The sequence below is a fragment of the Hyalella azteca genome, unplaced genomic scaffold (genome assembly GCF_000764305.2).
Source record: "Hyalella azteca isolate HAZT.00-mixed unplaced genomic scaffold, Hazt_2.0.2 contig3348, whole genome shotgun sequence".
NCBI lineage: Eukaryota > Metazoa > Arthropoda > Malacostraca > Amphipoda > Hyalellidae > Hyalella > Hyalella azteca.
The window spans coordinates 76,502-102,386 of record NW_025933599.1 but is presented as its reverse complement, the minus strand read 5'-3'; the positions used below and the strand labels follow the sequence as shown (position 1 = coordinate 102,386).

General features: G+C 36.2%; 1 protein-coding gene across 3 annotated transcripts; it reads right to left on the bottom strand.

The window, feature by feature from the left end:
• Nucleotides 1–5,446: 5,446 nt before the first annotated feature.
• On the bottom strand, nucleotides 5,447–10,909 carry LOC108668676 (mpv17-like protein 2). Of its 3 annotated transcripts, XM_018155919.2 has the most exons (6): nucleotides 10,834–10,909; nucleotides 9,738–9,954; nucleotides 8,922–9,038; nucleotides 6,855–7,025; nucleotides 6,516–6,644; nucleotides 5,447–5,663 (listed from the first exon to the last, which is right to left on the bottom strand). In XM_018155919.2, the coding sequence occupies exons 2-6, from the start codon at nucleotides 9,870–9,872 to the stop codon at nucleotides 5,550–5,552; spliced, it is 666 nt and encodes a 221-aa protein (XP_018011408.1). In that variant the 5' UTR covers nucleotides 9,873–9,954; nucleotides 10,834–10,909; the 3' UTR covers nucleotides 5,447–5,549. The 3 variants fall into 3 exon arrangements, with proteins under 3 accessions (XP_018011408.1, XP_047735518.1, XP_047735519.1); XM_047879562.1 differs by lacking the exon at nucleotides 10,834–10,909 and having other exon boundaries at nucleotides 6,516–6,584; nucleotides 9,738–10,050; XM_047879563.1 differs by lacking the exons at nucleotides 8,922–9,038; nucleotides 10,834–10,909 and having other exon boundaries at nucleotides 9,738–10,050.
• Between the last annotated feature and the right edge of the window lie 14,976 nt (nucleotides 10,910–25,885).

Genomic DNA, 25,885 nt, shown 5'->3' with positions numbered 1-25,885 from the left:
TTACATGCCTTCTACTCTCTTTCTACTGAAGGACGTCGTACAGAAAAATTTGATATTATTGCAAATGGATCGTTTATTTCGAGAATCGTCCTGTTACTGATTCTAGACATGGCATTATTTCACAGGCTTGCTTGGAATTTAAATCAGGAAATCAGTGCCTCAATGCTACTGTTCTGAACCACCCGGTCACCTTGCTGAAGATAAGCTAAAGTAGAAAATTCGACTCACTGCTTAAATTTCGTTACTCTTAACTTTATCCAAGCACTCAGAGTTCAATCAACATTTAATTGTAACATAATTGTATTTTTTCAGGTACACGGCACCGATGATCTTCGGAAAGCTGTTCAAAGAGCTAACAGTACGAATAAAAGACGAGTTATAAAATGCAGAGATACAAAATCGATAGTAAAAGGCTCTGCAAATAATGCACTCGACGAGAGCTCAGATAAGTAAATCATCTTTTAAAATGAGGAATGGTCGACATGTTGGGGTAATGGAAATGAGGATTGGTAATTTCAGTCATCATATGCACTTTAATTACTTCAGAGCAGGGAATTTTAGTAATTCACCTACATAATCATACAGTCTGAAAAAAAAGACAATTTCTTTTCCGCGTATTACTGAACAATTGAACTATTTGCGTAAGACCATGGTTACCTCTGATGAAAGATTCGTATTGGTGCGGACTATTGCAACATTTGCGATATCACAAACTTCACTAAACATTCGTGGTTGGCCAATATCAGAGATTGCGATGATTTAATCAATATTTTCAAAAAATCGAGATTATCTATGTGTAGTCTTAACGCAAAGCCAAAAGTGTCTTAGCTTAACTTTATTTTTTTTAATTCTTACATTCAGATCTACATTCGGATACTCGAGAGCATGGTTTACTCATATTCTACTCCCAATTTCATGCAGTTGTGTTTGTAGATAACTCTAAATAGGTTCGCTGGTAATTATTGTGGCAGGTTCAGTTATTAGGTGAAAATAACATATTAAAACTTCCTATAAATGTGGCGGAGTTACAGCGGTGTCAGACACGTTCAGAACATGCCGTAGATTGGCTCAGCAGCAACATTGAAATTGCATCAAACTTCAGTGCACGCCAAGCTCAACTGGAATGAATAAGTGTTATCGTTTTTTTATTGTCCTTTTTTCGGCACAATGGCTGACAAACCAGTTGAGAGTGCTTTAAGAGTTATTTTGGTTGTTTATTAATGCAAATTGGTAGTTCAAATTATTCGTGTATTGTATTATTTCAAACGCGCAGATGTGTACTGTTGAGCTCATGAACCCAAGGTGTGGAAGGCTCCACATTCGGATGTTTTTTTATATAATTATATATATTTTTACAATATATAAATTTTAACGATGAGGAATAAATTTGCAATGTAATTAGAAATATTCCCTCAAAAAATTGCATACAAATTTTTTGTACTTAGGAGAAATTTGCTCGGGTTGGTGCTGCTTTTGTGAGAATATTAACTCGTCCGTTGAACGTTACACTCTGTTTCTCTAAGCGAGCAACGCAATTCTAGAAAAATGTTCTGTACACGAGTGTACCTAATCAAGAGAATGAAGTTCCATCTTCACTGTTACAAGTGTCAGATGGCCGCTAGTTTTGTTATCGATAGTTTCCAAACGATATACATATGAAAAATGATAGCGCGGCAGCTGACGACTTGAACTTGCTTCTTGACCGAGAAACCCCAATTTTTAGTTCAACTAATGACCACAAGTTTTGATGCTGACTGTACTTCAACAAAACCTGTGACAATACAGAAGCTCGTTGTTAGAGCAACAGCCCCTGGCGGCAATAATGAATAACCGATTGGCGACAGTGGCGATCTAACTTTCGGCGATTGTCCATCGACGATAATCGAACTGATTCCGATTAGTCGTAGGTTGAAATTTCAATTGACATGGCTTCTCATTCATCGTCGTCAATTGTGATTTTTGTGGACATGTCATCTTATATGTCATCTAATGAGGCCGAAAGTGCTGGAGCTTCTGAAGAATCATCAGGACTCGCTCCAAAAAGACCCCTGCAGAAAAAGTTCAAGGGGAAGATGATATTAATTAAGATGTCTCACCAGAACCCAGCCCTCCTAGTTCTAGCAAGGAGGTGGCGAAAGTTACCAAGCTGTGCAGAAAGAACAGTAAAGATTCATTTACTTGTCTTCTAATAAATAGGATAGGTCATATGCATAGGACGTTTCCACATGACAATAGGGCATGTGCATAGCAAGTTTTGCTATTTATTTTTATTTTTGTCTTCGTTACTGTTAAACCAAGGAGACGCTATTAAAAGGGCAAAAGTTTTCAATTACTTGATTAAGGAATGGAAGCTCAGAATAAAGTTTTACAAATAAGCAATTTAATTTTAATTTGAAGTTCAAATAAAACTTATCATCGGAATCTTTTGTTTCAATTCAAAATATTCTTTTCCATCGTGAAGTACAGAAACCTTATGGCGCCATCATCTTTAAATCAGGACGATACTTTTCAGTGGTTACGGTATTAAGGTAATATTTTTGAGGCTTTTCCTCCCAAGTCTACTGTAGTTATTGCTTGCTGGGCGCGCACCAGTGGTTTGGTTTCTAATTCATGTTTAATTAACTGAAAGATTTGCTTCAACACATTTCACAATCGAAGAAGCATCTGCCAGTGCTTATTTTTGGAACTCAAAAGAAATCGGAAGTTTGTGTCGTATATCCTGCGGAGCCATTTTCTCGGCAAAACTAGAGCGTCAGGTCTCGCAACAACAATAGACTGAGGAGAGGGAAAAATTTTACCGATTATTGAGTTGCCCTTCCATATACGGTCAAACCTGTCTCTCGCATCCGTCCTTGCCATGTTTGTCAAACCTGTAAACAGTCAAGCAAGACGTCAAACTTAGCGTCCACACGCAGTCTTGTCTATCAGACTTGGCATGACGCGGAGGACTGATGATTTGCAGAGGTGGGCAGCAGCGCGCTACATGTAGCGGCCGCTACATTTTCAGTAGCGGTAGTGGTAGCGGCGCTACATTTAAGCCATTGTAGCTGTAGCGGTAGCACCCGCTACATATAATACATACATAATATAAATTACAGAATAAAACTGTACGAAAGATTTCGGTGTAATGTTGTCAACATCAGCCTGTTACTAGAGTCAACATGTTAGTTATCTTAAATGTAGCGCCGCTACCGCTACTGAAAATGTAACGGCCGCTACATGTAGCGCGCTACTGCCCCCCTCTGGATATGGTGCTAGCCATTTCAAATCTGAACATATATTTTTCCATAGCTTTATCTAGTCTGTTCTCGTGAAGAAAAAACGAGGGGAAGAGAAATTCAAGAGAACTTCTGGCTGACTACTGGCCGGCGCTTCTCCGCTTTTGATTTTGAAACGTGAGAGCTATGCGGTAGGCATGATAGCGAGTCCGTGGTTCTAATTAATGATTCACTGCAGTAGTATATACTGGAATCTCTCGCATTAATGAGCAGTCTTCTCTATCATGATCGAGTCTTCTGATTGACATATTTTTGCACATTGAAACTTAATACTTGAACCTGACTTATGATTCATGTGACTATTAGATGTGCATTTTCTTAAATTTGAACAATTATACAAGAATCCCATCGATATTACAAGTTTAAATGAACTTCAACTACAATTGAAATAATCTTGAAATCAGGATAATTTCTTCCTCTGCCAAAAATCCGAGTCAACATTCATCCATAGAGGATATAGTCATAGCAATAATGTCAGCGTTCATTGGGCTAAATATGGCCTGTCGTCGATTCAATATATCGCAAATCAACATTCATCCATAGAGGATATAATAATCATAGCAATTATGTCAGCGTTCATTGGGCTAAATATGGCCTGTCGTCGATTCAATACATGTATATCGCAAAATTCTCGCAGCTTGTTGGACTTCCAACCCGCAACTCACTGCTCCTATCATGTTGTTCTCAACCAACCTGTCAACTTGTCGGTTCTCACCAGAACTGTCACAGAAAGCTGTATTTAGCCCACAACTTATAGCTTCAATCCTGGTACTCTGAACTGCGACCACTAGGCACCCTGCTGAGTGGTTATGTTCCTAAATATAAGTGTGACAGTTATTATTATCGGGACACTATCATGCAAATGTTCAAAATTAGTTGGTGCGGAGCCCAACAGAGCTTGACCACATTGATAGCCTTTGCTGGTTTTAGGAATAACCTTCTCACCAGAGGGGATTATAGGTGCTAACGTACGAAATAGTGTGACCCAGTTTCTAAACATTGCTTAGACGTTGTAACGCAAAAAAATGCTATCAAAAGGATTTCTAGTCTAGTCATCATCTTTAAAATAAAAAATGTAAACATACCCGAACAAATACTTTTCTTTGTCAATATGTTATACGTAACTTTTCATAATCATATCTAGAATTCCACTCCGGAACTTCAAACAGTTCGAGCCGAGTAAAGCACAATTTACATACTTATTTTGCAGTTGACTTATCCTGGGAAAAAATTTAATCTAAGGTGTAATACAGACGGCCAAAAGGGAGGATTGTAACAAGTGGGTATGTATAAAGAAAATGGAATAAAAAGAACGTTTCACAACCTATTGTATAATGTTATTTAATATCGATTACTTGATTATAAAATTATCGTCGACAGCAAGATATGTTAATTATCTTGTCATCTACATAATTAACGTCCCAATGATGCCTAAAATAAGTAAAAATAAGGCCATTTAATTAACACGAAACAAGTAGAACAAATGTGCAGGCGTAATATATTTCAAGTCATAATAACAATATAATCTTCACAATATAAGGATATAAGCTTGCAGCTAAGCAGCTTACACCATAGGACCTGAAGATAACAATGAACATTAGCTGTTAAAAGGCAAACTCTTCACATAGCTGTCAATTTGTTTTTTTTTTGTTGATACACAAATCTCTGCTGTGGTTTACAAAATCCTATTAAAGAGCGTGTAGATCCCTACTTGGAACTCGTGTTCGTCTGCCGTTGAAAGCATGTTTTTTTCGCACGAAAAATGGCGCATATTAAAAACTTATTTGAAGGTAAAATCCATCACAATTCAAGTACCTATTTACATAACTCAAGTACCTACCAAATATTTATTGCTACTTGAAATACAAAATTCTTCATTGAGAGCATACAACACAAATTTAAATATTGTAAATCGTAGATCACGCGTTAATAGCTTAATTTGATTGTCATGACTGGATTTAATTAACGAGATGGAAATAACGCCTGTATTAGCCTTATTTACAGTTGCTATAGCGTAACATTGTATCTCCGACTAATATATAGGTGTTTAAACTCAGGAAAATATGGCCTAGACTACTGAATGTAGTATATATATATATATGGTCGTTGTCTAAACTTATTAACTATTGAACAAGCACATCAGACGACTAGCTGTCATACAAAATAATATTTACCCGTGTAGTCGCTCAACAAATAAAATAAAATAAAAATGGAGATCACAACTCTAATAGAATTTTCAGTCATGATGACGAGTAGACAACATTTGAAGTGTTATAGTTGCTTGTGACATGAATGTTCACGTGCGCCGTTGTGAGCTTCATCTTTGCATGTTGCACCAACAGTCACTTCACTTGATTCATACACCACTGCTCCCACATGCTGGTCCTGTTGAGATAATTGCCAATTAATTCACGATAATTATCGAGAGATAAGGTTCATTTGAAATATCAACACATATGATCAGTACAAATCATCCGCTTCAACTGGCAGATACAAATTATACTAGCATAATGTAATGATACTATCATAATACAAATCATAATCATGATACTATCATAATACGAATGATACTATCATGATGGAGGCGTGTTCAGACACGACAAGCATGATGCATCAAACTGTCATCAAGGGAAAAACAGTCCATTAAGTGTCATCTATAATAATTGATCAAGCTCAGCGGCTGAATCACTAATAAAACGAACGATACATAAAAATATTCCTTTACAAAATGAACAGATGTGAAAAAAACTTGAGGTCACTGCCGACAAAATGAAACAAACTGTGAGAACAAATCTTCCGAAACGACACCGAACATAAGAGTTTCAGACTCCTAGATTAATGTCGAGAAACAGAAGAAGCGGAAGGGAATTACAAGGATATACGGTAGGTATATGAGTAGAATAAATTAGAAAGATATAATAGATGGGAAAGCAAGCAGGTGGAGATGAAAAAAAGAAGCAAATAAAGTAAATATTAGTGAAGGAAGCATAAGAAGTGCATGAAGCAAATAAAAAGAAGAAAAAAAATATAACTCAGTACTCACTGCCGTGAGTGACAGAGAGCGCATTTTCCCGTCGACGAAAACGTGAAGTCACGGACAGACAGACAGACAGACGGACGGACGGACAGGGCGAGATCAATAATGCCTTTTTTTCATAAATGAGAAAATGCGCTAAAAAGAAGAAGGAAATAAAGTAAATATTAGTGAAGTAAGCATGAGAAGAGAGCAGTACGTACGTAGTGCTTCATGTGAGAGAGGAAGACGTCCCACAGCACGGTGACGGCGTTGACGTAGAGCACGCGGTACTGTGTCGGCACGTAGAGGAAGTTGATGGCTTGGGAAGGCGGCCAGATTATCCAGTCAAACTTTTCAGGCAATCAAAATAATTAAATTAAACATAAATAGGAAGGCGGCCAGATTATCCAGTCAAACTTTTCAGGGAATCAAAATAATTAAAGTAAACATAAATAGGAAGGCGGCCAGATTATCCAGTCATATAACATTAAGAGCAATAAAAAGCAACATTAAGAGCAATAAAGAGCAACATTCAAACGATAAGTGAGAGCAGAGCTAACCATGTACACAGCAGGAAACTTGGTCTTGAACTCCTGCCAAGCGCTTGGCAGGTCTTTGCCCTCCAGCAGCCCGGCCATCAGGAAGAAAGTGACCGCAAAAAACGGAGCCGCTATGAACTGATCCATTAGGATTTTCTTGAACACAGTCTTGGCAGTCTTCTGGGGTAGCAACTGCAAGGAATAGGATAACATTAAAAATTAAACATTGAAACTGCAAAAATAGCATAAGGTTCCCATTAAAATTAAACATGAAAGTTACAGTAACTTTGATAGTTAATGTTAATAAAAGTTAAAGTTACATTAAAATTAAAGTTGCTATTTTTCAGACTTGGCTACAAGTTTCTAAGTAATATAAAATGATAAAATTATCTTTCAGAAATTATTTTCAGAATATTCATCATTATTGAAGAGTAAAGCAGCAACGTTATAGTAAATTTAGACTCGGCAAGAGGAAATATATTTATTAACCCAGAACAATTTTGTTTTTGTTTAAAAAAAATTATGACATTAATACAGAATGTAATTACAATCATTTTAGATCATATATTATGAATTTAGATAATCCTGTTATTCCTGTAGGTAGCATTTTATTTACATCCAAGAATACCATATACTGTACGCATAATATGTAATTAACAAAAATTTATTTGTGTATTTGTGATTTGGAACAATATTTGTTACATATAAAATCAACTTGCACTGGAAAGAATCATTCTTTTTCAACATACACCAACAGAAGCTTCAGATAAATGAAAATTATAGGAATAATTTCCTATAATTAGGAATAATAAATAATATAGGAATAATAATAATAATATAATAATTATAATAATTATTATAGGTATTATATATAATAATTTCCATAGTTTTGAGTTTTTACTTCTCGTAAGTTTTAATACTTTTAGACTTCATAGTCGTTTTAGTACATTTCTTCAAACTTAGTTGTTGAGGGAGCTGATGTGCTAGAAAGTATCTGATGTATACACTAAGAATTCTTTAAGTAATGGCCCTTACTTCTGGTCCACAAATTAATTTATACTGAAAATGTCATAACCAAGTTGATAGACATCAGTGCTTTGCAAGGACCCCTGACGGTTCACCTGCAATACTTCTGATACATTCTCACTACCATACTGACCTGACAAACCTGCTCATAACCTCACTTGCTGCCTAACTTTCCTCTCATGTTGGCATGATACTTATAATTGACCTAAAGTCCTAAACCCTAAATGTAACTTTATTTAAATTACTTATATAAAATTTAATGACAAACTTGTCTGCCAAGTTAATCAACAAAGGTCTATTCTTGGTTTCTCATCAATAATATCCTATTTGACCAAGTTAATCTTGTATAGGCCCTTAGCTTCATCAAGCTGCATGAATATTTTGTTCATGTTTGGTTATTGCACTTGCACTCATTTATTTTGTTATTTTATCTCAACTTACTTTATCATGGCCCAGTATTGCAAACTTACTCTTAATCATGAAATTCTGGCAAGTGCCAAAAATCAACAATATTTTGTCAGCTACTCTACTATGGTATTTCTTCAGTAAAGCTTATCCCATTGTTCACCAGCTCAAGGCTGTCTTATCCAACATATTTGCCAACTTTCATATTTCATCTCCTTGCCAAATTTTTTCTTTATATTTTTTTGCTTTTTAATATTTCTTGTGCAAAGTTCTATAGAATATGTTATTTTATAATTTTATACTATGACCACCAAACAACTCTTGCCCTTTAGTTTAAACTGACCCCAAAGAAGTTTAGTAAAACTTTTTGAACAATATTTTTTACTTTCATCAGAACATCCATAAACCTAAGTACCTGGATGTTTCAGATAATTACAATTAATTTAGGCATGTCATATTAAAAGTTATCTAAATGAAAATTAATTTTTAGTAATTATAATTCAACTTCTCAACTTCAACTTTGAATTTGTAGATTTTGAATAGTCATTGGACAGAATTACAGAAATGTTCAGAAAAGTACAATTACAACAAAAATCCTTTTTATCATATGTTCATCACAAACTCTACTTTTTCATACTTTAAAATAATGAAATTGACCTTGTCAAGCCAGAGGTAGAATATGTGATGAGGAGGTCCTTGTGAGAGCCCCACAACAAATAGTCGACCTGTGCGTGGCCAGTCATGGTAGGCATGCACACCACGAACTCGCTCAGCCTGAAATTATGATATTAGATAACACCATAGATTTTTCACAAAAGAATGTAATATCAAAGGAAAAAAAGAGTTTTCAATTCACTTTGGATTGATAATTAGCTAGAGAAGGGCTCAATTATTTTGGAATCTTTATATGAAAAAATTAGATAAAAAAATATGAAAAAACACCAAGTTTCTTTATTAAACAAAGAACATATAACCATTGAGGAAAATTTAATATGTCAAATACATGAAGCTAAACACACAGTAATCAGTATCAGTTTTTAAACTGCTAGTAATATTTTAAATATATTAAGACATTGTCTATTACAACTTCTCCATAATGTTTGCATAGAAAAACAGTTGGATATAAAAAAAAAACAATGGAATACTAGGCTACTAGCAAATCATAATATACAGATGGCTACATACTCAGGCAGTCTTTTCCATGCTCTTCATTCTTCACCATCAATTTTAGCTATTCAAAAACATTGAGTTCAACGCATGAATAAATTATTATATTTCTAATATGATTTATTGTTAGATCCAATGTCATGACATCTAAATCTTTAATATTTAGCAATTTGGGATATTGCATCAATTTGTGATAATCTGATAACCTGTGAAAAAATAAATGCCACAGCATTTACTCTTACTCACATAATTAATATAGGGGGGCGGGGAGGTTTGTAATTATGGTCTAGGAACTATTGAACTAACCTGCTGCTGGATGACGTCACCAACAGCAAAGAGGGTTCCACACGTCAAAGTGTTGGTCACCCAGAGATTTTTGTGAGAAAAGCAAGTTTGCCAGATAATTTTAGCAGACTTAGCCAGTTTAGAGACATTTTTCATTTCTAAATAATGAAATGAATCAACTCCACACAAGGGCTATCATCCGGCTATGTCAGCTCATTCTCAAATAAAATGAAGACATCTGGAACAAATATAAATGTGAATATGGTACTAATTAAGGGTCTCAAAGCATGAGACCATTTTAATTGGGTCACTTTAACATAAAAAGATGATAAAAACATACCTGAAACAGAAAGGAATATTTTAGTGACAACTGTTGTCACTAAAATATTCCTTTCTGTTTCAGGTATGTTTTTATCATCTTTTTATGTTAAAGTGACCCAATTAAAATGGTCTCATGCTTTGAGACCCTTAATTAGTACCATATTCACATACGAGGTTTGGGAATTTGTAAATTATTTTGATTATTCAACTTGTCTTTGAAAATGAGTTAAATAAAGACGTTAAGGGAGGAAGGGATCGGATTAAAAATATATATTGAAAATATTCACAAATGAAAGGTCACATAATGCTAAATGGCAGCTAAGTATTTCGCATTACTCCCATAAAATCCGAGTCAAATATCCAGAAATTCAGCATAATACAATAAGGCAAGAGACCTATACCATATATACATCTCGAAAATTTGAAAAATGTGAAATTGCAAGCTAATCACATTATCACACTCTTAGTTCAACAACTTCTTTATAGTTTAATTTTCACCGCTTTCATGCCAGAGCTCACATGATTTTTCTTGGATTTTTGTATGAAATTTTAACTCTCCTACAACAGTATTAACGTTTTTGCCTATCTAATGTTAGCAATCAAACGCATGGAATCAGAAATATTTGGAGTAATGAATAAATACTTCCAAATATTCTACAGGCAAGACGTCAGAGTTCAGACGACATGTAGGCCTATGTCAAAATGCATTTAATTTGCATTGGAAAAACACTGATTTCGCACAAAGTTTGCGTAGTAATATTAACGATAATTATCTTATTTAAATTATTGAACTTACTTATGATCGCCTGCGATAAATCTGCAAGGACTGCGTGCTCAGATGACTGCGCTCCGGAACTACTCCTCACAGACTCACAGTGACATCTATGTTTCTGTTCTGTTCTTCGGTAGGTTAACGGAGTGCTGCGCGTTGGACGATTCACTCCGGAAGCAGCAGTTTGTCAACGGTTAGGGGTCAAAGCGGTGAGTTGAACTGATGAAGTTTTCCACGGCTCTGCAGGTCTGGGGCCAGGTAGGGCTGCTGGTGGTATCTCCTCCCAGTAGGGTTCCAAGACTGAGTATAAGTATCCCCTGGGAGTTTATCTGACGTCGCAGTTGGGAGCGGGCTTCAGCGTACTCTGTGCAGACTATGAGATAGTGATGTGCTGTTTCTGGCACTTGGCACGAAGGGCAGAGTGGTGATGGGGCTTGGCGAATCTTCTGGGTTTCAGATTTCACACCGAGAACTTTGGTTGTTCAGCGATAGCACCACACGTCTTGTCACCATGAACGAACAAACGAAAAAAAACCAGTGACATCTATCAAGCGACTGACAGCCAATCTGCCATCGTAAGTTCACAACCTGCAGCTAGGCTGCTAATGGCAGACAGGGTGCTATCGAGTCCCAACTCGGCATTCGACAACTTAACAGCTAATACGGACATAATTATTACTGGGATACATACTGAGCTAAGCCTCCTAAAGCGGCGATTAAACTTTGACAACTAAATCGACAATAATTCGGTATAAATTGTCTACGTTTTCTATGTGATTCTGATTGGGTTATTGAAAAGTAACTTCTCCGAGACCTGAGGTGGTCCGAGAGTGCCGGACAAGCCGACGCCAGCCAACTGTCAAGAAAATTTTCCCATGTAAATCACCGTCCAGACGCTTATGTATATGTATATATGGGACGAATTTTTGTAATATATTTTTGTGGCAAATTTTCATAGCACGTTCTCCACGGATAACTTTGTGAATTCAAAACTGGTCTTTACCGAATTGAAAATGAAGCTATTTATTTGGAATACGCTCATGCGAGCGTTGTCAAAATTTTCTTTTTGGTTAGCTTTTAGTTTAAATTAGAAGGCTTATAAAATACTTAGTTTTAGTATGTTTTTCAGGCATACGTTTTTCAAATTGAAACTCTTCTTAGTATAATAAGCTTTTTACAATACACTTTTGCAAACGTCATCAGAAAACAATGTAAGCTACATTAGTTAGACGTGCAACTTGAGTGAAAATTTCAAACACTCGCAGGAGTGTGTAGTAAATAAATAGCTTTGTTATAATTACTTCAAGATAGTTTCCGATTTTAAAAACTTATACAGTGGAACAGGTGCTATAACTTGGCGTTAGGCGTGCACTTTACGAGAAGAGGGAGAAAAAAATTCTGACAACTCTGGCAAGAGCACCGGTCGGACAAAAGCGCGTGGGCGTTAGCGTCGGTTACAGCGTGGGCCAGCCCGGCCCTGAACCTGCCCGAAACCAGCTCTCCCTTTAGCCACGTTTTATTACCTCAATTCGTAACCAATATTTATTAAATTTAATACATGGTTTCACATGCTTATTGCGCAGTCGCGACGATTTTTTTTATAATTTTAACCCATCTCCTTTGTAAATAAAACGGTAAAACGGGTGCAAACGGGCAAATTCCGTCACGTAGCCACGTTTTATTCCCTCAATTCGTAACCAATAATTATGAAATTTAATACATGGTTTCACATGCTTATTGCGCAGTCGCGACGATTTTTTTTATAATTTTCAATAAGCATGTGAAACGATGTATTAAATTTCATAATTATTGGTAACGAATTGAGGGAATAAAACGTGGCTACGTGACGGAATTTGCCCGTTTGCACCCGTTTTACCGTTTTATTTGCAAAGTAGATGAGTTAAAATTATAAAAAAAATCGTCGCGACTGCGCAATAAGCATGTGAAAGCATATATAAAATTTCATAATTATTGGTTACGAATTGAGGGAATAAAACGTGGCTAAAGGGAGAGCTGGTATAGGGCAGGTTCAGGGCCGGGCTGGCCCACGCTGTAACCCACGCTAACGCCCACGCGCTTTTGTCCGACCGGTCTCTTGACTTGACTTGACAACTTAGACGCTTGAGGCCTTTCTCAGAGACCTGTTCGTCTCTCCGAGACTATACTAACTTTGTAATATTAGCAAAATTCGGGGGCGGCTGGGTTGCAAAAAAAAAGTCAGTGTCTAGTTCTGGCATGATGGAGCATAGAGAGTAGGCAGATGAAGCCAATGTTTATCGAGGCGACTCTTGAAAGTATCCACAGATGGTGCTTTGACGACATTCTCTGGCAAGCTGTTCCAGTTTGTGACAATGCGCTGAGAGAAAAAGTTACCTCTAATGTTCAGTCTGAAGTGGCTCTTTTGGATTTTTAGAGAATTTCCGCGGAGGTCTCTCGCTGTAGCCATTGCAAAACTGAGGTGGTCTCCGAATGCACCTGTAGACTCGAGCAACTTGTCTAATCATGGCTCCTCCAATTATGAACGGTTCTGCTAGAAATTTAAACTATAATTAGTCATTAGCAATGCGGTCATTGACAAACTTATGATTGGATCTGATTTTACTAAGTTATGCGTGGAAAACCTGCTATGGAAATTTTATCCCAAAAATTCGGCCCATAAGCGAACTGAATCGACAATCGAGGAGTGATTCATATGCATCAAGTTCGTTAAAAGAAATGCAAACAGAGGTTCAAAGATCATAAGGATTAATTCTTTCTTGTGTTTAATTAAAAATTATTCAGGGTTTAGGCCAAATCGATAAAGTATACGAGGTTTTAACATTGAAATATTGGTTAGATTGAACTACATAGAAGCTGATTGAAGACCTAACGTTGCTTCTATACAAACTCAACACGTAATCTGAATCATCTAAATTTGTTGTATTCAAGTTTGGTAAAGATTGGTTAGGCGCACAAATTAATAAATTAAATATTTAAGATCAGTGCGCTTTTATTCGATTTATTATTTCATACTTTTCGTTACGTCTGTTATACGTATAGAGGTTGTTGTTGTGAGAGTACCGTATGTTCTGCCGTTTATTGGTATAAATTTGAGAACTGGAGGTTTGTTAGACAAATTATTACAGGGTTAGAATCGAATGGTTGCAAATTACCGGTTGTTGACGTTATTTATTTGAGAATAAATTTCCATCTGAAATTTGTGCAATTGTTAATGGAGTCATTGGAGTGTTTGAATGAGAACTCACACTCAGTGAGAAGTTGAATCGTGAGACGAGAGAGAGAGATGGAATAGGCTAATGGAATTAGGTGCAGAACGGCAGAATTAAGAAGTTAAATTTGGATTTAAAAGTGGAATTTAAACAATTTGAAGTGGAATACAATTTAAAGTGGAATAACGTTACGACTTCCATGAAGATCAGGCATTTCATAATTTCTTATACTAGGCTATACTGTAAATAACACCGTCTGCGTCTTGCATAATGCATATAATTCCGGTCTCCGGACATAGTGGGTTTTAGTGGCAAATCAGAGCTTTTTTGGAAGTTCATTTTTAACACGTTTTTCTTAACTTAGCTTTGCATTTGTGTTTGTTTGTTTGTGGATTTGTTTGTTGTTAACATTGACAACAATTAACAAAAATTAGCCCACTTCTGATTTCTCTAGAGATGATAAGACATAAGAGATCTGAAATTTGGCATGCAGGGTATTTTCGCCTAACAAATTCAGATACAATCATAAAAATTAGCAATTAGAGTTTAGAGACCTGAATTAGCTTAGGCTAATTGAGTAAAATATATATATATATATATATAGTATGGTGGTCCCCTGGCCTGACGGGACACATAGTGGCATGGTGGCAATCCATAGGTTATTCAAAAGAACCTGTTCTTATGTCATTTTGAACCGATCAACGCTTCTTTACGGACCGATCGTAAAACACCTTCACCGGCAAAAGCTTTTGCACTTCTGAAGAAAGTCAGCTGACAGCTACACTGGCCGTGGGGCGTGGTGGACCTCGTGGGTAATTCCGTCACCTCTCTAGTTTTTCCTTTATATTAAGCTTTGTTTTAGTTCCATGCGTTTGTTGATGGTTGAAATGGTGACATCATACATTTGCGCGTCAAACTACTGCCAAAACACTAGGTCTTGCCGTCTTGGCCATCTAGCGGGAAAATATTGAGATCCAAAGAGAGACAATGCACGCTACCCAGTGAGATCATCGAAAAATGTGTCAAATTTGACAGTTGACCTCAATCACTTGACCTTGCTCTACCAAATAGTGAATAACTGTTTGTATAGGAAGAATATTATGGTTTGAGACTTTTAAATACGTATGTGAATATATTAGGAATCCTTTAAGTATACTTGTATTTGCTGATTTCAAGTGGTAAATAAATTAATAGATGATTAAGTTGAGAAATGGATTTAGACACATGAAAACTAATTCCGTCACAAGTTGAATTGGACACACACAGATCGTTCCAAGCTATGTACAAAAATTGAAATTTGCTTAATTAAAAGCTTAATAGTTGTTAATTAAAAGCGTAATTAAGTAGTGTTCAACATGGTGGCAATCTAGGAATTGGGGAAACCTCTATTTGGACTCGTTCACTTTTAATCACTTCACTCGTTCACTTTTCATCATTTGAAATACCACTTCTGTAAGTCTTGTAATCTGTTAGTACGTAAATTTGCACGACGAATGGAATAGCTCCTTATTAAAAGTTCATTATTAAATGATACACTAAACGACTACAAATTCTTGACCTGGTCTATATCGAATTACTGCAAAATGTACCGTCAACCGGGGCTACTCGGAACAGATTTGATTGTTTTTTTTTTGTTAATAACTGTTAATAAACTTATTAGGATGAAGCATTTCATAAACAAATTTAAGCTCATTTTATAGCTCTTTGCCAGGGCTATCGAATGGCATTGTCAGAAAAATTCCATATGCTATTCCTAAGGTGCCAGACGCAAAATAAAGATTGTCCTGAGTAGCCCTGTCGGTCAGGGCTACTCAGGACAATGGGAATAAAACTTCATTTTAAAACATTTGAAGCATGCAGAGCATACTCATCCATTACTAACAGTACTCTGAAGTCCTCCTCTTTCATTGTAGACAATGTAGAGGTAGAATAAATGACATTTTCTGTGATTTATACTTGTTTTTCCTTTATTGATATGATATTACCATAAACATTAATTACCATCAACTGGGGGCCTCCTTTTTGATTCATGCTGGGGTCTTAAAGGCAGGGTCCTAAATGCCGGGGTCATAAACGCCAGGGTTGTAAACCAGGTCATAAACGCCAGAGTGACTTTGGCCATTGTTTATGACTTTGGCCATCATTATGAAGGCAGCTGAATCCCCCAGTTGACAGTACCCTATTATTGATGGGATATTACTGTATTATTGATGGGATATTACCATATCCATGAACATGCCATTGAGCATTTACAACAACCTTGTTCACTGCAAGCTTCATATCAGCAGCCTTATAGCATTTTTTTCTGTATCTGTAAGCATACAGGACGGCTTGTAATTTGTGTGACGATAAGTGAACTTTTTTTCGCTCAGCGAGTTGAATGTAGTCAATATTCTTTGTTTTTAATCAATTTGTTTTTAACTGGAGCCTTTGCTAACTGAGGTTCTACCATAAATGCATTTTTGGGGGTGTCCCTAATAGCCCCGGGGGGGTGTCCTGAGTAGCCCTGCTGTGCGGAAATGGCTGCCATTTCTTTTTGGAATGAGATAGGCAAATTCTGTCAATTACGTTTTCAAGCCGACACCTGGGTGCAACTTTTATGTAAGTACAATTTTTTAATACGGCGAATATTTTTTTTGCTACATACGTTAGCAGTTGTAACTTTACAAAATATAGTTTTTCACCATTTTTTCAGGAATTTTTCAAAGCAAGTAAATGTAGTATTTTTCGACTTCCTTTATGCTACATAGATAGGAAAAATGTTGGCGTTTATGCCACTATTTTTAGTTTTGCAATATTCCAATTAGTTTCGCTACTACAACAGTTTTACGACGTGTCGGAGGCCTGTCCCGAGTAGCCCCGCTTGTCCCAAGTAGCCCCGGTTGACGGTATGCCAGTGCGTGACTGTGCGTGGTACGCATTTAGACGTGCAATTAGCCGTTACATAGTGATTTTGGATTAGAATGTTATTTTCCCGCGCTGCAGAAGAAAGTACAAAATTAATTGCAGCATAAGCACTAACCTCCGGCAGCATAATCATGCCTTCTAATCATTCGCAACTGTCATATCAGTTCGCTTATTCAAACGTTATATTACTTGTAAAAATTTTCCTGAATATAGGTAATAAAAATGACAGCATCAAAAAAATTGCTTGTACATTAGCATGCACTATTGCCATCCTGTTTAGACACGGCCCATTCATTCTATTTGTAATCAATATTTATGAAATTAAATACACAGTTTTCAATGCCAATTGCTTTGTGGCATGGATATTTTTTCATATTTCCTCATTCCTCTACTCCCAATTTAAACAGTTTTGGTTAAGTTTGGCTAGGTTAGGTTCCACTCTTTTGCCATATTAATTGAAGACAAGAGGACATGAATATAAAAAAACATCGATACTGCTCAATGAGTATTTACATGTCTGCATTAAATTTCATATCTATTGCTAACGAATGGAGAAAAAAATTGTGCCGAAGTGGCGTCAAGATGGCTACGCTATGCCACGCTTATGGGATGGCCCACACGCTTCTGTCAGACCAGTCGCGTCAACAATTTTAGGATGAATTTTTTGAAAAAAATTTTCATAGCGGGTATAATAAGCATAATTAAGTAATTTCAATCATGATAAAGCTAAGAATAAAGCTATATACAAACAATATTTTTTGCGAGCGCTGTCAAAATTCGTTTCAATTTTAACTAGCGCGATGAAAGCAAATTTGCAGCACGTTTCATGCACATAAGTTTTTATAATCGAAACCAAGCTTAACCTTTCCAACAACAAAGCTATTTATTCAAAATACACTACTGCAAGCGTTAAGAGAATTATATATATGCATATATAAGACCTCTCAGACACTTTTACAACCGGGCTCGCAATCTACAAGTTTCCGTGAGCCTAAAATATCTCCCAAACTAATGAACGCAGCTTGATGAAACTTTGCACACGTCTTCACTAACGTTGATGTTTAGGTCGTGATTATTTTTTAATTGCGCCTTTAATTAAAGTTACACAAAAAGCCTGTGCAAGAGGATAGGAGATGTTAGGCTCACTGTGAATTTAGAACCATATAAGGCGCACCAAAGGTGAAATTGAAAAAAAATGATCATGACCTAAACATCACCGTTTTTTTAACATTTGCTCAGTTCATTAGTTTGGGAGATATTTTAGACTTAATGAGGAAAATTAATTGATGCAGGGAAGAAGTGAAAAAAATGATCATTTATCACGTTCATTCGCTCGAGGGCATTGCGAATGAATAGTTTCGTTTGTAATTTGGTAAATATTATTAAATTTGTCATGTAAGTTTATCTTAAAAATTTGTTCACAAAGTGTCGGATCGATATATCATTTGTGAAAATCCCCTCAACACAGTGTTTGCTCTAAATCAGGAATTAAATCGAAAGCGGAATCCGGAAGGGAAATCTGGATAGGCAAGCACTTGAACGTCTGTCTCCTCCTATGACAAACGCGCCAGTTATTTCTTTTCTGAACAAGAGAACGTAAGCTAAATATGAACTAGTCCGAACGGCCAATCATAGCTTGATGCGTGTTGTCGATATATGTGTTGCCAGCTGCAGCCTGCAGCCAGCCAGCAGTGCGTTTCGAACTGGCGCTGCGTATGGTTGTCGATGCATGTGCTTCCAGTCATGCACTGTCGTCTGCCTCGATTCTACTAGCGTATGAGTCAGAGGTGTCTGGTGCGTTAAAACTAAGATTTTTTGTTAACTGATTTTAATGAATTGAATCATGATTGTTTAACATTCGCGTTCATAAATTTAGTCTGCAATGCATAGGCTTAATTTCCGTTCAGAAATGGGATGTTTACCCTAAAAAAAACGTGTTCTCAGTTGCCACTATGGTGTTCAATATTCATTAGTGTTCTAATTCAAAGCCGTGTTGTATTCCAATACAGCTCACACAGCAAACGGAATTCGAACACGTGGATGACGGCATTACGTATCAGTAGAATTTGAAGCGCGGACGGAATACGCATCACCACATGCCGAATATTGCCACACACAGTGTCAGAATATAGGGATTTGGTAGGTTTGCATTCTAAAGGCTTTTAAATAAATATGGCAACATTTTGTGACGTTTCATCGTTGCTGGCGCATAGTACGGTGTTTTGCGAGTCACATAAAGCAAAGAGAACTGGAGTAACGCATACGGTTTTTTTTTTATAGTTTTTCATTTCTCGATGCGTCCTTAATGTGTCGGAATATACCGCGTTTACCCTACATTAAGTTATACTTAATCAAGTCTTAATTGTTTTTCTTGTGGACTAAAAAGTAGAAAATAAAATCCTACTTGAAAAAAACTTTTTAAAAAAACCACGTTTTTCTTGTGGACTAAAAAGTAGAAAATAAATTATGGCTCGCCCCAAAAAACGTGGGTCGAGCTGTACATTCACCAATCACCATCAAATTTCCAAAATTTGTGTGTTGTGTGCTCTTCGCTTTAATCATAAATTTGCCCGACACACGTTTTTTGGGGCAAGCTATAATAATTTATTTTCTACTTTTTTGTCCACAAGAAAAATGTGTTTTTTTTTAAGTTTTTTTAAAGTATTTTATTCATTTCCTCATAACTCAAGATTTAAACAAATTTCTCAAGTACCTATGATAATGCTGGTAGTGGTATCCACTATCCATGATACTTTACTGGTCTACTTATAGGACTCAAAAATTAACTTGAGGGAGAGTCTAAAAAACTCTCTGCTTTGTCACTATGTTCCGGAATAGCATTTGTTGCAATTAGGTATCATCTGCAAGTCTGCAACTTGCGCAACTGCCAACTGCATAGATGAATGATGATACCGGTAGTGGATAGTGCCAATTTGCGGCAAATCAGAACATATTTTTGTGACGCTTCCTCAGCTCAGTCAATGACTTATAGCCCAAGTTCAGTTTTGACTTTTGAGTCCTCTAACAGTCTGAGTAAGTTATAGTATAGGTCTATTATTTATAATATTTATTACATAGTGGCAAAACAGAGAGTTTTTTAGACTCTTCAAGTTCATTTTTGAGTCCTAGCTATAAGTAGACCAGTAAAGTACCGTATCTTGGATACCAGAATTATCATACAGAAGAAATCTGTTAAAATCTTGAGTAAATGAGGAAATTAAAAATGAACTGATTCTAAAAAATCAGTGGTTTGCCACTACTACCAGTGCTAGTAGTGGCAACTAAACTAAATACTTAACTGAAACTTGATCATTACAAACAAAAGGCCTGGAAATTTTTTAAAAATTCCATTAAGTAAAAGAAAAATAAAATATATCTATCAAACAAGAGACATCCAAATAATTCTATTGCAAATCTAATGTACTATACAATTGAAAATTTGAAACATTTTGTCCACTTTTGATCCTCCTTTTCATTTATAGTCAGTCTCCTGGCAGGCTGGCAGAGCACTGTATCCAAGGAAAGCTTTTCACCTTGGGTGGAAAGCTTTTTTTATAAGTGAACTTCCATTCTTAGAATTTCAGCCTGACTACCACTATCATAATAGATAATACTTACTGGTCCTATAGACCATCTATAGGACCAGTAAGTATTATGGAATATGGATATTAACTATTTATGATACTGGTCTGGACTCTGGTCCTATACCTTAACTTACTCAGGATGCCCGGAGGATGGAATTTTAAAAATGATTGTTCATACTTCATGACATAATTCATTAAAATGATAGGGTAAATGTACCATGTTTTGACACTGTGGGTAATTCTGACACCCCTCAATTTTTTCTTTTATTTTATGCTTGGTCTTAGTTCCAGGGCCCCAGGCATGCATAGATGGTTGAAATAGTGACTTCATACTATTGCACGCAACTTGCATGGTGCGATTAGATAGGGTAAATGCACCATATTCCAACACTGTTGGTAATTCTGACACCCCTTAACTTTTTCCTTTATATTAAGCTTGGTCTTAGTTCCATGCATGCGTAGATGATTGAAATAGTGACGTCATACTATTGTGTGCCAGATTTCTGCAAAACACTAGGTCTAGCGGGAAAATGTTAAGGTCCGCAGATCAAAAGTCCAAGTCACTCAGTGAGAACATCGAAACACGTATGAAAGTTGATAGTTGACCTTGCTTAACTAAATAGTGATAAACTGTTTGTGTAGAACAAACATTATGATTTGAGACTGTAACCAGGCGTGCCAGCAGGTGGAACAAACTCGTTCACTTGGTGAAAATTGCTTGTAGTGCTTGCCACAGAAAACGGAAATTAATGAATTACTTAGGGATTTGCTTTTATTTGAGTATTTATTTTCATTTATTAAAAGAAAAGACAATATGTTAAAAATTGTATACAATAAGAACAATCTGCCAAAACTCATAATCAAAACCAAATCAATAAATGCTCAAATAAACTTAAGACTGTGAAACCATTGAAACATGAAACTATGGGATATGAAACTATGGGTGCTATTGGGTGGAGTGATACACACAGCAACTGAAACAAACAAATGAATGTAAGTTTACACAAAACAAGAGAAATAGTAATTTATTTGCTATGTGCAGGAATTTAGTAAAATTAATTTGACTTTAAACATTAGCAACAAAATAGGATTGTGAATTAAGGAATATATAATAGAGTTAAAACAGTCCAGGGCAAATGCAAGTGCAAAATCTTCAAGTGCAAAATGATTTAAGAAAACAATAAAAGTAATTATTGCAAGCACAAGCATTGCACTAAAAATTAATCTAGCTGACAGATATGAAAAGAACCATTATAACAATAAATGACAATAGAATGAATAAGAACCAAAATGCATAAAACAATGAACCTAAAACATGTAAATTAGACATAATTAATAATTTAATTAAGTGCAGACTAAACAGCCAACTCACCAACTGGTGATGGCAGCGCCAGTTTCAGAACATTCTGCTAACTCGAGACATATGCTTATTTGGCATGCATTAATTTATGTTTAAGGGGTCGTTCAATACCTGAAACGAGACAAAAAAACATAGGGTGACATTACACAAATGCATGAAATACTAGTATTAGTTTGCATGATAAGCATGAAAGACGACAAATAATAACCATGTTTGCAATAAATGAAAACAACAAATAAATGAAATAGAAAATAGACAATTGTGAGCTGAAACACTTGAGCTTGGTCTGCCCTAAGATTACCTTTGGTAACAAGGCTATTAAATATGTCTGTGAATATATTAGGAATCCTTTAAAGTATACTTGTATTTGCTGATTTTAAGTGTTGAATAAATTAATAGATGATTGATTTAAGATACGGTTTTACTTTTAGACACATAAAAACTAATTCTGACACAGGGTTGGAATTAAAAAACTAATACAACACAGGCCCTGACAGGGTGTCGGAATTATGAATTACGATTTTGAAACGCTGTCTGAATTAGTCTCACAATATGCGGCATTTAGTCACATACAGTGTCGGAATTCAGCAATTTTGTAGATTTGAATTCTAAAGGCTTTTAAATAAATATGGCAACAGTTTGTGACATTTCATCATTGCTGGCACATACCGTTAGCGTGGTGTTTTGAGAGTGACGTAAACCAACCAGAACTCGAGTTGTGCATACGGTGATATATTTATAGCCACTTATTTCTTGCTACGTCCTTAAGATGTTGGAATATGGTGTGTTTACCCTATATTACTTTCAACCCAGTGGCAGAGCAGTGACTTTTTTTAGACTCTTTCTAAAGTCAATTTTTGAGTCCTATAAATAGACCAGTAAAGTATCATGGATACCAGCATTACCGTCAAATGGGGTAATATGAGATGGGTGGGGTAATAAGGGACAGTCTTCCAACATTTTGTAGAAATGTTGTAGCAGCTAAACTAATCAAAATATTGCACCTGAGATTTTTTATAATTAGTTCATTTTTAATTTCCTTATTTACCTGAAATGTAAACCAAAATGTAATGTTCTATTTGTAAACCACAGACACCCAACACTCAGCATGGTGCTGGTGGCATTCTAAAATCTAAATGATCATGTATCTCTGTAAGCAGGCATGAAATATAGTTACTTGGCAAGCTGCGACTGAATTTTTCAAGCCATGGATTTTTTATGGATTTGACAGCCGTGATTCCATTTCTTTGAGCCGTGATTCCATTTTTAGCCGTGATTTTCATATCTTGGCCTTGAAAAGCCATTTCCAAGACACTAACATATTTATAAAGCCCCTGCTCATGTTACTACAAATCTCTAGTTTTGCCTTGAAACAGTCAAACAGCAACAATAGCATTTGTCTTCACTGTAAGCTGAACACGTGTTAATGCAGTCTGGTCGCTATGACGTGACTGCAACTATGCGCAATCTCCAACCAAACATTTAGGTTGACTTGTTATCATTATGATGACTACTTTATGTTATGCACTCTGCAGGATATTTTGGCTGGACCGCTAAAGTGATGCGGATTGCAGAAGTTGAAAATTTTATTTAATGACATGTTTGCAAAATGCAAACTGCAATTTTTTCAATGAAACAAAACAAAAATACATGACAGTAGAGCCCCAAGATTTCATACCTAGGTACTAAATTACAGGATTTTGGAGCCACGATATTTCAGAAAAAGTAGGACTTTTCCCGAACTGTATGTAACAGATGACTGCAGGATGGAATGCTAAATATGATGGTTCATATTTTATTTTCAATCCACCAAGACCTGTTTCTCGATCCAACAACATTATTTGAGACAAAAAAATGAACTTCTTAGTTAGTAGCAAGAATGTGAATAATTGGCTTGCCTTAAAGCATTTGTGGGTATGCTAATTTTCAATAAAGTAATCACTTGGAAGTTGCGTCCTTGCATGCCTGCAGCTCACTTAAGTGAAGATAAATGTTAGTGTTGCTGGTTTGTCTGTTTAAAGGGTAAAATTAGAGTTTTGGGGTAACAAGTGCATGGGACTTTTTAACCATATTTTGGCATTGCTTTCATACAATTACAGTCTTTGTGTCCTTTCCCTCCATTCCTTGCTTCCACACCTTTAGCCCATAGTCTTTCACTTGCTTATTTATTTCTCTTTTCCACTCTTTTCATCCCACTCCATCCCAATCACAACCTGTACTGTCACCATCCATTCATCCATTGGCCCAGCAGGTCCATGGCGCACCCATGCTTCATGCATACCACACTTTGGTACTTTTGTGCCCAACGTTCATTGTCCATTCACTCCAGTCTTTCTTTATACCTCAAAAATGGTCTCATTTGTCTCTCATTTGAGGTACTCCATCTCATGCCCCCTCTCAGGGCCTCCTTTGCAGTCCACCTGGGGGCTCCTAGTGCCATCACTCTTATTTTGTACCATTTCCAGTTTATCTTGCTCACCATCACTACCATCAACCGGGGCTACTCGGGACGGGCGGGGTAACTCAGGACAGTCCTCCGACATGGCGTAAAACTGTTTTAGTAGCAAAACTAATTAGAATATTGCAAAACTAAATATAGTGGCGTAAATGTCAACATTTTTCCTATCTATGTAGTATAAAGGAAGTTTAAAAATACTACATTTACTAGCTTTGAAAAATTCATGAAAAAATGGTGAAAAACGATATTTTGAAAAGTTACTTCTGCTAAGGTCTGTAGTAAAAAAAATATTTGCTGTATTTAAAAATTTTGCTTAGAAAAAAGTGGCAGACAAGTGTGAGCATGAAAACTTTATTTGTGGAATTTACATACCTCAATTAAAAAAAAAATGGCGGCCATTTCTGCACGGCGGGGCTACTCGGGTCACCCCGCCGGGGCTATTCGGGACACCCCCAAAAACGCATTTACAGTAGAACCTCAGTTAGCAAAGGCTCCAGTTAAGAAAAAAATTGATTAAAAACAAAGAATATTGATTACATTTACCTCGCTCAGCGAAAAAATTTCACTTATCGAAAAATTAGTGCATCATCGGGCATCACAAAATTGTGCATAGAATGTCATATATAGAATTATGCACCAGGCATAATAGAATGAAAAGTATTTGGCCTAAACTATGATTTATTTCTCCAAAACATGATGATTGTCACTAAAACATTCCTTTCTGTTTCAGGTATGTTTTTTGCAATCTTTTTTATAGTAAATTCACTCAACCCAATTAAAATGGTGTGAAATTACAAGCCGTCCTGTAGGCTTACAGATACAGAAAAAATGCTATAAGGCTGCTGATATGAAGCTTGCAGTGGACAAGGTCGTTGAAATGCTCAATGGCCTGTTCATGGATATGGTAATATCGCATCAATAATATGGTAATTAATGTATATGGTAATATCATATAAATAAAGGAAAAACAAGTAAAAATCACAGAAAATGCCATTAATTCTACCTCTACATCATCTACAATGAAAGGGGAGGACTTCAAAGTACTACTGTTATTAATGGATGTGTACACTCTGCATGCTTCAAATGTTTTAAAATGAAGTTTTATTCCAAGTGTCCCGAGTAGCCCCATTTGACAGGGCTACTCGGGACACTCTTTTTAGCGCATTCTCTCATTTATAGAAAAAATGCACTATTGTGCTCACCATGTCCATCTGTCTGTCTGTCCGTCCATGACCTCAAGTTTTTTGTTGACGAGAAAATGCGCTCTCTGTCACTCACTGCAGTGAGTACTGGGTTATATTTTTTTGCTTTTGTCACCTTACGAATAGCATATGGAATTTTTTTGGAGAAGCCATGTGATAGCCCTTGCAAAGAGCTATGAAATGAGCCTAAACTTTTTTATGAAATGTTTCATAGTAAGAAGTTATGAATGAAAAACGTTCGAAGTCGTCCCAAGTAGCCCTGACGGTAGCATATGGAATTTTTCAGAGATGCCATTTGATAGCTATCGCAAAGACTCTTGAAATGAGCCCAAACTTGTTTATATGAAATGTTTCAT